This window comes from Caretta caretta, chromosome 10, assembly GCF_965140235.1.
Source record: "Caretta caretta isolate rCarCar2 chromosome 10, rCarCar1.hap1, whole genome shotgun sequence".
In the NCBI taxonomy this organism is placed as follows: Eukaryota; Metazoa; Chordata; order Testudines; family Cheloniidae; genus Caretta; species Caretta caretta.
In genome coordinates this window covers 61,989,632-62,006,595 of record NC_134215.1, presented here as the reverse complement: position 1 = coordinate 62,006,595, position 16,964 = coordinate 61,989,632, and the positions used below count along the sequence as shown (strand labels likewise).

Below are 16,964 nucleotides of genomic sequence, written 5' to 3'. Positions count from 1 at the left end.
AAAAATCTCCTAAGCTTATCTTTACCAGTTTAGGTCAAAACTTCCCCAAGGCACAAAATATTCCACCCTTTGTCCTTGGATTGGCCGCTACCACCACCAAACTAATACTGGTTACTGGGGAAGAGCTGTTTGGAAATGTCTTTCCCCCCAAAATACTTCCCAAAACCTTGCAGCCCACTTCCTGGACAAGGTTTGGTAAAAAGCCTCACCAATTTGCCTAGGTGACTACAGACCCAGACCCTTGGATCTTAAGAACAATGAACAATCCTCCCAACACTTGCACCCCCCTTTTCCTGCGAAATGTTGGATAAAAAGCCTCACCAATTTGCATAGGTGACCACAGACCCAAACCCTTGAATCTGAGAACAATGAAAAAAGCATTCAGTTTTCTTACAAGAAGACTTTTAATAAAAAATAGAAGTAAATAGAAATAAAGAAATCCCCCCTGTAAAATCAGGATGGTAGATACCTTACAGGGTAATTAGATTCTAAACATAGAGAACCCCTCTAGGCAAAACCTTAAGTTACAAAACAGATACACAGACAGAAATAGTTATTCTATTCAGCACAGTTCTCTTCTCAGCCATTTAAAGAAATCATAATCTAACACATACCTAGCTAGATTACTTACTAAAAGTTCTAAGACTCCATTCCTGGTCTATCCCCAGCAAAGACAGATTATAGACAGACAGCACAGACCCTTTGTTTCTCTCCCTCCTCCCAGCTTTTGAAAGTATCTTGTCTCCTCATTGGTCATTTTGGTCAGGTGCCAGCGAGGTTACCTTTAGCTTCTTAACCCTTTACAAGTGAGAGGAGCTTTCCCCTGGCCAGGAGGGATTTCAAAGGGGTTTACCCTTCCCTTTATATTTATGACAAGGGGCTTATATGAATTGTGTTCATTTAATGCGATTCATTCACAAAGCCAAACAACCCCGTTTGGCCTGAAGCAACAGCCCCAGCCCGTCTGTGCCATTACACATAGTATTAGCGGCACCGGGTCTATGTGGTCCCTGCCCTTGACTTGCTCCATCTCATTCACACTGCCCTCAGTGGTGTTCAGAAGGACATGGGAGACCATCATGTGGCTGTCTTTGTCACCTAGTCTTGTGCAAAAGGAGTACTATGGTAATGCCTAGAGGCACCAAGCAACATCAGGCCTGCATTTGGGCTAGGCCCGTACAAACACACCATGACTCATTCCCAGCTTAAAGCCTCTCCAGCCCAGTAAAACATTAGTGCTGCTTACACTGTTTACTAAAGAATGGCTCTTTCTCCCCCACACCAGCAGAAGAGTATATTAATGGTTTAAAAATTGTAGGGTACATCCTAAACTACACCATGTTATTTCTTTCCACTCCTGACATAGATCAATCCCGTTTACATATAAAAACACAATGACTGTTCAGGTTTACGCTTCTTTAGAGTGCAGTATTTCACTGTCATCCTACTCCACTCTAGATGTTTGGACAGTGAGTGCTAGGATATATCCTCCTACTTCATCTCTCACCTTACTCAAATTGGATTCCAGTTCTGCTCACTTTGTTGCTATTTAATATCTGAATAAAAGAACAGTTTGACAATAAAGCCTTTTTCTGTGGGAAACAAGGCAGAATGTCCACAGATTGGCCAGGGAGATTTCAGCAGCGAATCTTAATTGTAAGCATCCCAGTTATAGGCACTGTATGAAAATTAGTGACCTTAATTTGCTTCCACTGCAATAACAAAGTGATCCAGATTGAGTGGTGCTGACTCAACAGGGCTGGGATTCCGGGGTTTACCCCCCATTGCAGTGTTGAGGGATCCTTAACTGCTCCAGTAGCTGACGTCACCCTTACGGAATATGCTGCTAACTGGAATAATACAGGGAAAGGACCTGATTTTCCCGTTACATCATTTAAAGCAAATGTTAACTTTCTTTCGCTGAGTCCTTAGTTAACCGCATTAGCGTGGCAAACGCTCCTTCGTCTAGCATAAGTAATTAGAATGTAATCACTTTAACTGCATCTTAATTACCCCAAATGAATTGAAGGGACATTAATAGCAAAGATTAAATTGCCTTAATGAACGGTTCTTGTGACTACATCAATATTTTAATCATGCTCGCCATTCGTATCGCACTCACCAGTTTAGATAGCTGTTAGCGGTGATGGGCGCTAGGTGGCGCCTCTTCCTCATTTGTGGTATAGAGAGGAAGGAAAGATACAAATACTCAACTCAATCTCTGCCTTAGTTTGAGCAAAAACTGGATATTTAATAACGCGATGTCTCACTGTTGTAACCATTTCTCTCTGATGTAGTCTTGGCCCCAGTTATTCATGCCTTTGTGACCTCCAGAGTGAAGTAATGAAATATTTAGTTCATTCTGAGCATCATAGGGCAAATATTTCTTATTGGTTAATAAAATTGAATATATTCGTAATATGGATAAATGAACATCTCAGTTTCAAAGAGACGTTTAATTTTGATTTTACTATGGTTATTTTAAAAAGTGGGTGGCTAACAAGCTTCGGGATTAAACAAAATAATCAAGCCTCATCATGATAAAATGTAGCTATTTCGGTCTACATGGATTTTAAAGCTACATGAAGTATCTGTTTTGCTTTTAAAACATGCTTTCAGTCAGCATATACAAAAGAGCTCCCTCCTGTAGAAATTATAGAAATATTGATATAGGATTTCTGTTGAAACTGGTGAAAATGCATTTCTGCAGTGTCATTGTTGCATAAATATTCATGAAAGTATTTCAAAATGTTTGTCAAGAACATACAAATGAGCAGCTAGAATTTGCAAAAGTCAGTAATCTTTTCGATTATTTCAGACTAACCCTCATAGTATTTCATGTTAATATCACTGTACTTTAAAACTGTCTAGGACCTTCAGGTTCTCTTCAATTTTTTGGAGCAAAATCACTAAAGAATGGAAGTTTGTGTCTTCTTATTTAAAATTAGCTGGAATTACAAGTGGTACACTAGTATTTGAAGTTCAGTTTGAAGTGGCAGCAGGTTGGTGGTCCAACAGAAAAAAAATAATTTAAAAAGTTAAATACAAAAATCCTTAGGTCATCTGGGCCTTAGCATTATGAGTTAGTCAGTAATACTGTGTGTAAAAGTTACTGAACAATAATCAATGTACCCTTCATTTAACATTGTGGGAACATATCCAATTTTAGCATTGAAGATTGTTATCACTGTAAAATGGGGTACAATCAAAACTATTCTTGTTCCTGGAAAATTCTCCTTCAAATGATTATTTTGCCATTACACAACCAAAATCAACTTTCTTACTGGCCAAAAGATGATGCATCTTGGAACAAATCCAGGAAGCATCATTTTAGTTTTATCAAGATATGATATTTGAAAATAAGTTTATATTTATCTAAAGTAAGAGTTGAATGGCATAGTTGTAGGGTAACTGCACTGTATTTCTCCTCCATGGTCCCTCAAGAGCATCCACTAAAAGATTTCTGGCTCCTAGCCATCACCTCCACTGGGTGGAGGCCTACATCTCATTCCCTTCTGACAGGGGTTTTAAAGGCTGCACACCTCCATGATCCACACTGGGGTAGCCTTAGCAAGCCAGTCTGTCTAAAAGCCCAATGCCTGTGCTTTGCTTTTACTTCAAGGACTAAGACCAGTGTATTTCTTGCAGTTATGTCACAGCTCCTTCTCAGCAAGCACATTTATTCTTAAAGTAAAAGCATTACAACAAAAAACATAGAAAAAATAAAAGAACCTATCCACATGCTAACAAGCTTACCAGAGCACCCCCAATTCCAGCATTGGGATCTGGTAGGTAGGTGTCAGGCCTTCCAACCTCACAACTGGGTTTTCCTCTGGTTACAAGTTCACATCATTCTTTAGATCAAGAACCAGAACTAAGGCCCCAAGTAAGTTTAAGCTCAGGCTGTTTATCCAAAAGTCCTGCTTTATCTGTTGGTCTCTGGAGAACCAGAATAGGAGAGCCTCCCCAGGAGGTGGTGCCTACCTGCAGGTGTTATAACCTTAGTGATTTTTCTTGATCATCCCCTACTGCTTTCCCTTCCTGGAGAAGCTGTGGTAGCCCTCCCCCCCATGGAGTGCATACAATCCCTGACCTAAAATTATACACAAACCATTCACACAGGTAATACAATATCATCTCGCCAAGATACCGCAGGAAGTTGCCCTCTCTGTCACGTTGACATGTATTGATTTGCTCATAAATAAATCTCGTGGTCACGAAAATGACAGGTTTTGTGCTGATGTGGCCCTGGGTATGATGCCACCAGGCTATTGTGCAACCTGCTACACACAGCTCGGGTAGGCCCCGATCCCAAGCCCATTGAAGACTCCAGTAGGCTTCTGATGAAGCCCTACTGCACCTCAGCGATAAATCCTACTCTTCAGCCCTAAGCCCACTAATTGTCCCAAAGTATGAGCTGCTTTTGTGATGTGTTACCGTAGGGATCGGCCAGAGGGCACATGACAGCTCTGCCCAGGCTAAACACGTGGGTTCATTCAATTAGGAACTAATAAAGGAATAGATAGGAAAGGATTCACTATCTGTGCCTTTTAGGATCATTCTTTGTGAGTACTGAGAGATTCCCCCCTGGTTATCTGACAGCCGTGGTTTGCAAGTGCCCAGCGCTCGATCGCAGCATTGTGACAAATTTCCCTACAGCCCCATGCACCAATTGGGACCGGAAACACCACTCTCTAGCTAGAGAATTCGCTCTCTCTCTTTTCCCTTCCTAATCAGTCTCCTATTATCCTCACCCCCGAACTCGTGCTCAAGTTCGCAGGGTACCAGTAACCCGCTAAGCACTGCTTCCTGGCCACTGTTTCTTCAGCATTTCCCTGCACCCCCCAGCCACTGAAACGCATTCGCCAAGCATTGCGGTGTCATGCCCCTGGAGGTGTCACAGCAATGGAAACACTCTGCCTGCTCTGGAGCGATCGTCCCCATGCATGTGCGTGGCTAAAGCCTCCAGGTGTAATGTGGGTGGGAAGGGAGGGAAAGAGTGGGGGGAGGACCTTGCGCGTGCGACATCCTCGCAGCCGGATCCCTGCACGCTGGCATTATGCATCATCGATGCTATTGATGCTCCTGTGTTAGAGAGGAGAACATCAGCTTTCCGAATAAAAGTTCACTGGACTTGTATGATTCATTGGAAGCACGCGGCCAATATGCTCACCCCTCCTGTTCTTTACCTCTCTTGACTTTATTGTACGAAATCAGTAGTTTCCCTTTTGTCTATAATGTCACCAACAACCGTTCCCACGTGAGACCCGCAGGAAATGCAGCACGCGGAGTAGGAGACGAAGATCTGTGAATAGAAATCGCAACGGGGGAGCAGGCAGGTAACTGTCCAAAGTGCTGAAATTCAGAAGCCTACCTGTGCTCGAATTCTGGCTGCGATGGGCTTATCAATCAAAACCCAGTTTAGAACAAAAAAGGGCAATAGACTCCCCCACCACATATGAGCGAAGGCGCAGCCTTAGTTTTGCTTGAAAAATTAGTCTTCATTTCATAGATTCTCATTCACATGAACCCTAATCCTTAAAGAAACAAACAGAAAAACTTTCCTTTCAAGCGACTGAAATGAACATGCCCTCTTATTAGCAACTTTTTGGCAACCAGATGTTTGCAAAGTTTCGTGAAAGTTGTCTGTATTTTTGTATCTTAATTAGGACTTGATACGTTCAGAGGCGACGACACGTGCCGCAGAAACAACAGATGCCTCTCTAGGAGAGATTTCTCCAAAATACCCCGCACCCATCAATTAGAACTCGCCACTAGTACAAAGACCAGTTGGTACTTTACAGCTTTTCGCACTAGCTACTGTTGGACAGTAGATGGCGCATGGCTTCTGAACAACAAGCATGGCGCGAACAAGGAAGTAAAATGGCCATAGAAATGTAGGGCAGCATGTCAATATTATGCGTACAGTGTTTCTTTAATTTGTTGAGAGGCGATGTGAGAAATCTGCGGACAGTATGATGCAATTAACTGATTTCTTTCCATTCAGATTAGCGGATAGTCTTGTGTACAATGCACACACTTCAAATGAGCACTATGCATATTGTATATATATAGTTGTATATATATAACAACACAACTATTGGGGATTAGTTTGTAGAAGAAATTATGAGCAGCAAAGTCCAACAGAGGTCTCAGGAACGGTGAGACTATGCAATCACTCGCTATGTATGTACTGCGGCTGTGTCTATGAACTGGGGTCCCAGTTAGGCTTGGGTCCCAGCCCCTCCAATTGCATGTGAATCTGTGACACCTCTTTTTGGAATAGTTGCAGTTCAGGATCCTTGCATTGTATGCCGGTGGGATTTACATGAGCGCACATTTCCTCGTCAAACCCCATTTCTTTACTGGAAAGAAACAATCCCGGGTTGACTTTAGACAAGAGGCCTTCCCCAAAAGGCCAGGAGCAGCTCCCATTTTGATGCAATCTCACATCATCATCAAAATGGCAGTCCGGAAGAGAACCACCAGGGACAATCACATCTCCTTAATATCTCTCTTCCTCTTACAGTTTCTTTCTAAAATATCATTCCCTGCCCAGCACCAGTGTGTCTTTCAATTCAAACGTGATTAATTACAAACAAAAATCAGAGCTGAATAATGACTAGGAAACCGTGGGAAAATGTCATTTGGGGAAAAGGAATGTTTAAACAACTTTAAACACCTGTTGTGGCAACTAAGGGTTGTTACTGACTAGCAAGGTAATCCCCAAATCCTCCTTTATCTGTTTATCACCCCCTCTCCCACAGCTTCTTTGTCCCGCATCCCAATGCGCTTCACTCCCAGCACACTATGATTTCAGAGGAGTTCTGCCACGTCAAATAAATAACCAGAGATGTGAACCATTTACATTATGGCAGCATCTTAAAAAGAAACAGGGAAGATCGGTTTCAAACGGAAGAGCTCCAGCGCAGCAAATCGGCATGGCTGTGGCTATAGCCAGGGTTAACCCGGGTTGAACTTTTTTTGCAACTCATTGCAAGTTATCTTTCTTCCTAGTTACACCGCTTTTGTACATTGGAACCAAGCAAGTCCCTTTCTCTGCTGCCCCTGCCCCTTTCGGGTGACAGGCAATCCAGAAATGCTTTTTTGTTGCTCATAAGAAATAGACAATGAACCACAGAAGCAGGTGATTTGCCTGTTCAAAGTGCATGAAAACCCAGGGAAAGTCAAGCCCTTAACTGGATGCTCATGTCACAAGAATCAATCACATCCCTGAGACTTCGGGACTGGAAGAGAGCCCCTTCAATTTCACCCCTTCGAGCCCCTGGGCCCCTCCCCGCAGCTCTATTTCCTGACACTAATGCCTTGGTTTAGCTCGTTTCAGGGAGCAACGTTGGCGTTGCTGCGGAAGTGCTATGGGCTGCTCGCACACCAGAGAGGCAGGGTGGCCCAGATAGCCACGAGCCCGTCAAGCCATGCCCTGAGCATTGCGTGTGTTTCTGATCTCATACAGCAAGTTGTGGCTTCCCTGTGTTCAGCCGCCCCTGCTTCTGACTGCAGAATGCTCTGCAAGCCCGGCCCAGAGGAACGCGGTTCCCTATTGACATGCTACCAGAGAGCCAAGCAGTCCTTCAGTCCCTCCTTTGGATAAATATTAACAAGAAGCAAATGAGGCCGTGTATTAGCTGGTTATAAATCAATCAGGCTACAAGGACACCAACAACAAACAATCGCAGATTCCTCACTGGAGGACTTTCTCAGAGCACTTGTTACTAGCTGCCAGGGGAAAGGGATTTCTGGTTCGGCCCTTATCATTTTGAGTAACCGGCTGCTGCTATCTGCCAAACCAGCTAGGGCGAATGCAGTTAACTTTATCTTATTTAAAGGGCTGCTTCAGAGCAATCCCAGCGAAACCACAAAGCTGGTTGCTAACTGATACAACACGTGACCTGTAGGTAAATGGCAGCTAATGAGTTGTTCTGGGGGGAAGCAGAGGCATCCTCTGAAATGCACAGCTGGGAACTTTACCCTCCCCCAAGATCTGAAGAGAAATGTGAACTTTAAAAAAAATCGCCTAGCCTCATTGCTTGTTTTAGGCTTGGAATGTCCTAATACACTCGATTCCCTTTAGCAATTAATTCATAAAACAAACACACAGGAGGAGAAACCTTTCCCCAAAGCTCTCTCTCTAACAAACAGCACTTGTACAAGTCACAGAGATGTGTAAATAGATGTCCACTTTGCAAGGCACAGGCCTATGGGCGTGGGATGGCTTGTTTAATGATCAGACTGCAGGTGCGTCGCTTTTCAGTTTCCTTGAAGGGAGATTCGCAGTCTTTTAAAAACTGTACGATTATAGGCTCCCCATAACTAAAACAAGCAGCAAGACATTAATGTTCAACCGAAAATCGATTAATGTATCTTTTCTGATGCAACTATATTTATGCATAATCTCCACTGTGTAAATATTAAACAGATCTCTAATGATGAACTAATTGCCTGCTCGAGTGACGATCTGCTAATATCAGAAACGCATCGACCTTTCCTTGCACGCGGTGAGTTTGCACACAGTCGTCTTCAGGGTAAATGTTGCAAACGGCGTTCATTAGATTTCATATTTAATGGGAAAACTGCCCTGATTACAGTATTGATTTCTTTACAGTTAAATTGGTGAGAATTTCTCTCCGGTTTCCCAGGATTCAGCTGAGTTGAGATTTAATTTCTTATGGAGGAAAACAAGTGTGAGGGGGGAAAAAAAGGCAAAGCAACGATTCTTTTTTAAATTAGGTTTCTGGAAGATATTGACTGATTCCTGATCTAGGAAGCAAAGTCACCCTGTGCCATGCAGCAGCGGGCAGCGCCTGTGGGCAAACCCTTTGCCTGCAATTTAGGGTGAGCCATTTGCAGAGGAAATGTTCCCTATATCCGAAAGCGCCCAGCTTCCCTCCTTGGGCGCTGTAGTCCTGGGGACCTGCTGCCTTCGGAGGAGAACAGGGACGTTGTTCTGTCTAGAAATTGGAAATAAAATGCATCAGTGAAAGAGTCTGTTTGAGAACAGGCTGCTGGGAAGCTGCCGTTTGATAAACTCTGGGGTCTTCGGACCACCTCGTTGTGCAATAGATCTGGGGAGTTCTGTCCCGTCCAGCCCAGCGCACTTGTAGCTTTCTCTTGTATTGTTCAGTTATCTCCAGATCCGAGCTCACCTTAACGTTTTACCTTCTTCGCGCTCTGAATTGAGTCTCCCTTGGCTGGGCAAGTGTCTATGTGTGTGGCTCTGGTGTCATTTTCAAAACACGCCTTTCGGAGAGCATCATTTGGACAGACTCATTTCAGACCCTATATCCAGCTCACAGCGAGGTGGGCACGTTTCTTTTTCCTGGGCTAGCTCTGTCGTGTCAAGCCTTCACTCTTGTTAAAGCTATTTTTTGTCAACTCTACCTTGCACGCTAAAATAAATCGCCATCCCGACCCCAAAGATTGTAGATGGCCTCTAGCCTTGTATTAATATTCATAATAATGACTAATGCTTGACTTTCCCCTTTAAACACCACGAAGGCAAAAAAAGAAATCATCCCTGAAAGAATAAGTTTCTAAGACGGAAGGAGAAAAAACGGATAAATTGATAAATATGCAGTGCTGAAGGGCAGAGGGGGGACCAAACAAAGGAAAGGAGGATGGACAGGAGAAGGAAGATGGGGTGAATAAAATGGAGGCTGGAAGAGGTCAGCTTTGCAATTAGCAGTTCTGCTTACATTTCGAGAGACAGCCCAGGAAGTGTCAAGACCTCAATACAGCTTCCATGTAACTACCAATTTTCCCTTTATTTGTCGGAGCTTCGGTGTAATCTGGGAGGTAAGAAACCCCCAGGGATCGCTGGAAGGGGCAAATACTCAAGATAAAGTGCTGGACAAGACTGTGAAGTCTAAAATAACCAGGGTTTTGTTTTCGTCCTTGTCGCCTTCTTGATGTTGGCTTTAAGAAACGCACAGAAAATAAATAAAGAGTCTGACAGCCTACTCGGGATATTAATCTGCCTGATAATTCTCTAAATGCTCGAGAGTGAGTTATAATTTGGACGTGAAATTTAATTTGCGTTGGCTGGAGTAATTTATGATATTTCCAATTGATGTTCATACATCAATATCAATCGGGGTAGATTTTTACCACTTAGTAAGATCATCACACATTTAAAACCTGCACAAAATAAAATCGATAGTTTATGCATTTACAGCAGATTGCCTTTCTAGCAACGCTTGCATCCCAGAGCATGGCAGCCTGCCCTGAACGCGGGCATTTTGCATTACTGGGGGCCAGCCCGAGAACTAACCAGCGCCCCCCCAAACGCCCACTGGCTACCGGCGGGGTGCGGGGGCAGCCGGGGGCTGTGCTGGGAACCCACAACGGGGGATGGGAGTGGCTGGCGTCCGCCCTGGAGAAGGCCCCGGCCCGGTGCGTGTGAGCGCCCAGAGCCCCATGGATCCGGAATCAGCTCCCTGTAAACAGACACGTGTTCCCGAACTGCCCCTTTGCAGGCCAGAGCCGGGCGCTGGGCTTCGCCTCCAGCCAGGCAGGTGCAGGGATCTCCGGCCCAGGGCCCTCCTCCGTTCGGGGCAGTGGCAGGGTCCAGGGCGGTGCCGAATCGCACAGTTTCCTGCTCCCCTGGGGTTCCCCACCAGTCCGCAATGGGAGCGAGTGACCCCCACTGCCCGAGCTCTTCCAGGAAACTGCAGCTTTGCTCTGTCCTGAGTCCGCGACGATTATTGCCTCCCCCCTGTGGCAGGATAACCAGGGGGCCTCTCACGGTCCAGGGCTCCAGGTCTGTCCCTCCCTATCTCCCCCTGCTGCCCCCCCCCCGCCCCGGGCCAGGCTCGGAGTCCTTCCTAGGGATTCTCCCCTCCCCTCGGCCAGTGCACACCCCCAGTGCCCGGGACCGGCTGCAGCCCTGCGTCTGTGAGCATCGGCCTTGCGCCCCCTTCCCCAATCCCACTCGGTGGCTGCTATGCTGGAGACAAGGAGTGGCCCGGCCTGGGGCCCCGGAGGTCAATGCCAGGGCTAGGCGCTGAGCAGACCCCCGTTAAGGAGCTCCTGCCCGGGGTCACAAGACAGGCAGCAAGCCCGGAGAACAGAGGGTGGGTGTTTAGCAGAGCAGTCTGGATAAGGGACAGGAGCTCGAGCAGTGGCAACAAGCACACCATAGAGTCCCGGCTAATGAGGAGGCTCAGTCGCTTCCAATCGCCAGCCCCTGCAGGGACGCACGCTAGACAGAAAAGGCACGGTGACTGGTCCTGAGAGGATCCGGATCTGTCTTCCAGATCCTAACAGTCCTACAATATTTACAGGGGAGACGCAGGAACTTGTTACAAAGCCGGAAGGATTAAAAAATAAACAGTTGCAGCCAGAGCCCCGTTCCCTCCCCCAGGTCAGAGTAGATGCTGTGACTCTAGGTCCATGTTTGCTTAAATTACCCTTAGGGATGGGGCTCTGTTTCCCTCATGTGCAACCATTCAGGTTGGATTTGAAGGAGAGGGCGGAATAATGAGTCTTTGTCTTCCTAAAGAGATTATGGAGATCCACTTATACCCAGAGCTGTCCTGATGGGGAGGGCTGGAGGAGGAATTCGTGGGAGGCTGGGGGGGGGGGGGGGTTGATTTGGGGCAGTACGGAACAATGCTGCCTGTTTCTCTGAATCTTTGGAAGTGCGAGGAGTAGCTTGTCAACCATACATTGCAGAAATCGGCCGCCCGCTCCCATCTATCTTCTTTTCAGCAGCCGAGCCTGGCTTGGCATAATTTCCTTCAACTCATGCCAAGAAGGGGGCTCCAACATATTCTAATTCAAGTGGTTGTTTCCAGTATCGATCTATGTAAATAAGTGGAAATTCAGGTCGTCCAAATTGTCCTAAAAATACACTCCAAATCGAAGTTCGCCCTGTCAATCGTTAAGGGGAGATCTCAGGCACCAACTCCATCCCTCCCCCGCCTCCCCCCTGGACAGCCGCAGCAGGGCTGGGATTTACCTTTCGTGGGGTTTGTTATTGGGAGAGAGAGAGAGAGAGAATGGGATTTTCTGGCAGATCAGACTTGTGAAACCTACATGACTCTGGAGGAGTGAGAAAACCAGACAGTGCTACACCTCTCGCCTCATCCGCCCCTGTTAATGTAGAGAGACCATTTCCAGATTGAGAGAGAAAAGGTCACTGCTAGATCCCCTTTCTCCCACCAGTGCAGACTCCAAAGCCAAGCGAGCATAAGCATAGGAAAAGGAGGCGAGGAATCAAATGTGTAGCCAGTTTGGGGCCTCCGAATAGCCAGGGAGCATTTATTACCGTATTCATTCTACTGTTTAGGCAGAGGCGCAGACCCGTTTGTGCACTGGAAAGAGAGGATTTGGCCCTTCCCTTGATTTTTGTCTGTGAAACGGATCAGTGACCCTGACTCCAACTCGGATTGACTGTCTGGCATTCTCCAGGGACAAATTAATAGAGACCTATCAGTTAATTAGCAAACCCTCACTCAAGGCACCACCATCATATTAAACTCGGGCTCTGTACTATGACTGAGTACAAGTTGGGGGTGGGGGATAAAATAAAGAGAGAGACAAACGAAATGGATTGAAATATTCTTACTCTGCTCTTTCGGGTCACAGCAGACAATACAGCCAGCCATTCCCTAGGACGAAACAGAACTAGCGAATTATGGCCATGTTAATCCCAGGTGCTATTTCTGTTCGCCACCAATTACTGAGTCAGTGCATAAATTGTGCATAACACATACTTATTCTCACATGCATATACAGACTGGAACTATGTAAATCAGAATTCTGTGGACTAATGATACTTGTGATCATTTGCAGTTTTAACCAGTTCCATTCCTTCTCTTTAGCCACAAGTTACATTCCATAATTGTATCATTTGCGTCAAAAAGCAAAGTTCTAAAATGCCCGATCCGAAATAAGCAGAATAGGAAACTAGCATCTGCTCCCCTTTCAATTTAGCTATTATCTATTCACCCTTGTCACAACGCTACTTTTGTTACAGAGTAGATCCACCGAAGTGTATAAAACGATTTATTATGAGCTCTTAGCTTCAATTTCCACAACACCTCACCGAAACATTTAAATGGATTTTCTTTTTTTTTAAATCTACAGTCTGGGTTAACAAACCCCACAATTATCAGGTAATAAACCCAGTTACAACACGATCACACAAACAAACATGAATATTTCGCTCTGGGCAGCCTTTTATGATACTCTTATTTCTTATACAAGCAAATAACCCCAAAGAAACGCGACGAAAAGGTAGATGCAAACATATGGGTAACATCATTTAACAGAGAGGTGCTTGAAATATTGTGAAGCCTCACCTAAGTCTCCACCATAGGGTTTCCCAACACTTCAGGAGTGTGTGTGTGTGTGTGTAAGAGGCAGAGAAAGTACACACACGCACACACACAGAGACAGAGAATGTTAAGTTTGAAAGCAATTTTATATACAACAGCTGAGTTTAGTTCTGTGTGCTGGTCAGTTGGCTGTACCTCACACCAGAGAGCATTTGCAAATATACAAATATGAAGATAGGCAATAACAGGAAATATCTATCTTATCCGGGGCCTGATCCGTATTTCATGGGCACTCCAAAATATCAATTAGCTTTTGCTCCTCTGTGCACCTTCTAGTTGATGTACATATACATGCAATGTTGTGTACAGTTCACAGGTATAAACATGTTACATGTCTATATAATAAGACCTGACTTGGTAGATTTTGATCCTGTGGGTGTCACAGTACACAGCATGACCCCCCCCCCCGTTTCTCTCCCCTAGCCCTAGACACGCACAGTGGCATGACAGCACCCACAGCCTGCCTTATGCCTCACCATCCTCGCATATCATTGTTTAGGAACTGGGACAACGGTGCAAATAAATCAAACGCTCCCCTTTCATGTGAAGGAGCTAGAAAGGAAATCCAGTGGGAATGTCAGACTTGAAAGGGAGAGACATATTGCACTGGAAAGGAACAAAATACAAGGCGTGATGTGACCTGTGATATTATTTATCTGCACACACGTATTGGAATGGGCTTGTCCTGGGCAAGCTCTCTGTCTGCCTAGCCACACAAACACAGCAGTAATCGCTGAGGCTCACCTGCTAGCCTGAGAGCAGACATTCTCTGGAATTCTGGCTCCTGAAGCCACTTCCACATCCTCCGAAAGGTCTCCCGGCCGGATTTGAGTTTGCTCCAGGGCTTGGGGTTCCTCAATAGGTCTGAGAGGGTCCCTTGAGACCGGCACAGCACCCGCTGGGCGAAGATAGCCTGGGGGATGCTGTACCGTTTGAGCTCGGTGGTGATCCTCTGAGCTACTTCTTTGGTATTGATTTCTTCCATTTGCCCTGAATTACTTCCACTGTTGACCTGCGAACCAGTGACAGAAGGGTTTTGTTCCCTGGCAGAACCCAGAATTTGCCCGTGACTCTGGGCATTCAGGTGGGCATGAGGGTGATGCGGGATCCCATTGATAGGCACCATGCCAGCGGATGTAGGGGTGAGATGTTGGTCCCCATGCCTGCCCAGCATGGCAGGGTGGTGGGCTTCGAATCCGTTCGGGGTGAGCATTTTCTCGGCAGGCATGGGGGCACTGGGGTGAGCGTAATGAGGCAGCCCTTGCTGGGAGTTGTGGATGCCCCCCAGGCCTGATCCAGACAAAGGGGAGAGGCTCTGCCCCATGCCGGTAACATCCTTATGGTAGGGGGTGTAGAGATTGTTCATAGAAGCCAGACCCCGCTCGTCCCTCATGAGGGTGAAGCTGCCGCTCACATTCCCAGGGATCCGCTGGTGGTGATGGTGGTGGTGATGATGGTGGTGATGGTGAGGGAACTTGTCCGAGACGGTGGAGATGGGAGGTAGCGGTTGCAGAGGGGTTAATGTGGTGTAGGTGCTGCTCATGCTCATCCCAGGGGGTGTCTCGCAGGCCATAGTCATGGTGGGATGCAGGGGTCCCGTCAGAGCGTGGTCAGGAGGCCGGTGGTGGTGGTGGTAGTCGCCACCGTCCAGGATGGAAGCCATGCCCATGGAGCGAGGGTGGGCTGGCAAATGATTGCTGCGATGGGCCACCGAGCTCCTGTGATGGGGGCTGCTGCTCATCAGATCGGCCGTGGTTGGCACCGGCTCATGGCTCACCCCGTGCAGATCGCCAATGTTCTCCATCGTCAGCTGCGCGTTCATTGTTATTCGTGCAGGCTTGTGGACACCACATCTATCTGGCCTGTGGCTGGAAGGTCCTAGGAGGTCTTCACGTTGGAGGCATGCAGGATTCCAGCCCCTGTGGAAAGGATCAGGCGCGTGGGGCGGGGGGGTTGGTGGGGCTCTCTCTTTCTGCGTGATTTGTTTTTTTTTTTTTTGTGACGGTTGATCAATTTTAAGGCCCCCGTTCTTTTAAAACAGCCTCAGCAGCCCCAGTAGGTGTCTGGTCGCGTCCCTCGCCATCTCTAGCCATGTCTCTTACTGTTTCAATGTCTTTGGCCACAGCGCCCGCTGCTGCAGCTGCTGCTGCTGGTAGAGAGCAGACATGCGCGCTGGCGGCCCCATGCACACCCCCAGACCCCCCCCCCCCCTTACACATACACACTCCTGCCCGTGACATCACCGTACATATTAAGGAAGCTGGACCGTCTCTCCTTCCTATCTAAGCCCGGCTCTCTCCGCTCCCAAGCTCCGGAGCAGCCCCTCCTGGGGAAGGGGGCGGTGGGGCTCGGGGGGTGGGGGGTGGGGGGGGGGAAGCCTGCACTCAGCCCACAGGCAGCGAGCTGCAAAAGTCTGCATGTCCCCGCCAGCAGATTAGATGGCTGCGGACAGGAAAACGAGCACAACTCCTCGGCTGCGCAGAGCACAAAGGAGCTGCTCTGGAGCTTGTGCCTGTCAAAAACACACCCTGGCCGGGCACACCTGCCCCGGCCGCTGTAGGGTTGTGCCCACCCCTGCCACCGCCCCCCCCCCCGCCGTTTTGTGTGGCCCTTCACATCGATCGCAGCCCTCCCTCCAGCTGTCTGACCCTGAGCGCCCCAGCCACCAAGAGAAGCCGGAGGAGCAGGGCGAGCTGCAGCTTGGCTCTGGTCTCCCACGCCCAGGCAGGTAACCAGGACTGCAGGTTGCTCCCCACGGAGCGGGGCTGCCGGGGCTGGAGGCAGATCTGCTGCACCCTGGCCGGGGACAGCCCCATCAGCGCTTTCACCCGGGATGTGAACAGGGCTGTAGATCCCCAGCTTGTTCAGTGCGCTGCAGGCGAGCCCTTCACCCCCCAGTAACCCATCACCTCCACCCACACGGCAAGCTCGGCGGGGCTCGGCAGGGAGGGAGGGAGGCTGCTCAGGGGCGCGGGGTCCGAGCTGCGGAGTGGTGGGTCCCCCTGCCTCCCCGTCGCCCTTCCCTCTAGGTGCGGGAGACGCGTGGGAGCTTCCCTGTGTAATTAAAGCGGCCGGTCCCTCCCCTTTGGTGACTTAGCATTTTTAGTGAGCTAGCCTCCTTAAATTGAATTTTAATATTAACTTCCGGGTTTCCTCAAGTCGACACATCAAGGTGAAAAATCGCAGCGTCCGAGTCAGCCAGCCAACCAACAAAAGCCCGGCAGCCGCGGGACACACCCGCAAAGCCGCTGCGCTCCCAGTGGTTCGGGGAGTGAGAGCCGCCCCCCGCCTGGGGCAGCAGCTCGGAGAGCTGGGCTGTTCACACGGGTCCCCTTCGCTCCCCTCCCCGCCCCCCAGGGGAAATGCAATGGGAGAGCGACAGGGGGATGGGGATCGCACCTCGGGGGGGCCCGCAAGGCGACCCCCTGTGAGGCGCCTCGCTCCCTGTGGCCCGCTGCTCTTTGCTTCTCGCTAGGGAAACTTTTATTGTAAGTCCGGGTAGCCGGGAAGACAGAGCCTCATTGACCGTGTTTCATATGATCTACTTTCACTCCCCGATCCCAGCTCCCCTCCTCCGCTCTCCCCTTCCCATCTTTTCTCCCCCCG

General features: G+C 48.0%; 1 protein-coding gene across 1 annotated transcript in view; it reads right to left on the bottom strand.

Moving 5' to 3' along the window:
* ONECUT1 (one cut homeobox 1) overlaps positions 1–15,522 on the bottom strand; it is a 38,954-nt gene extending 23,432 nt beyond the window's left edge. The window contains exon 1 of the mRNA XM_048867585.2: positions 14,103–15,522. Coding sequence (XP_048723542.1) covers positions 14,103–15,180 — 1,078 coding nt within the window. The 5' untranslated portion in view covers positions 15,181–15,522. The remainder of the gene's footprint in view (positions 1–14,102) is intronic.
* Between the last annotated feature and the right edge of the window lie 1,442 nt (positions 15,523–16,964).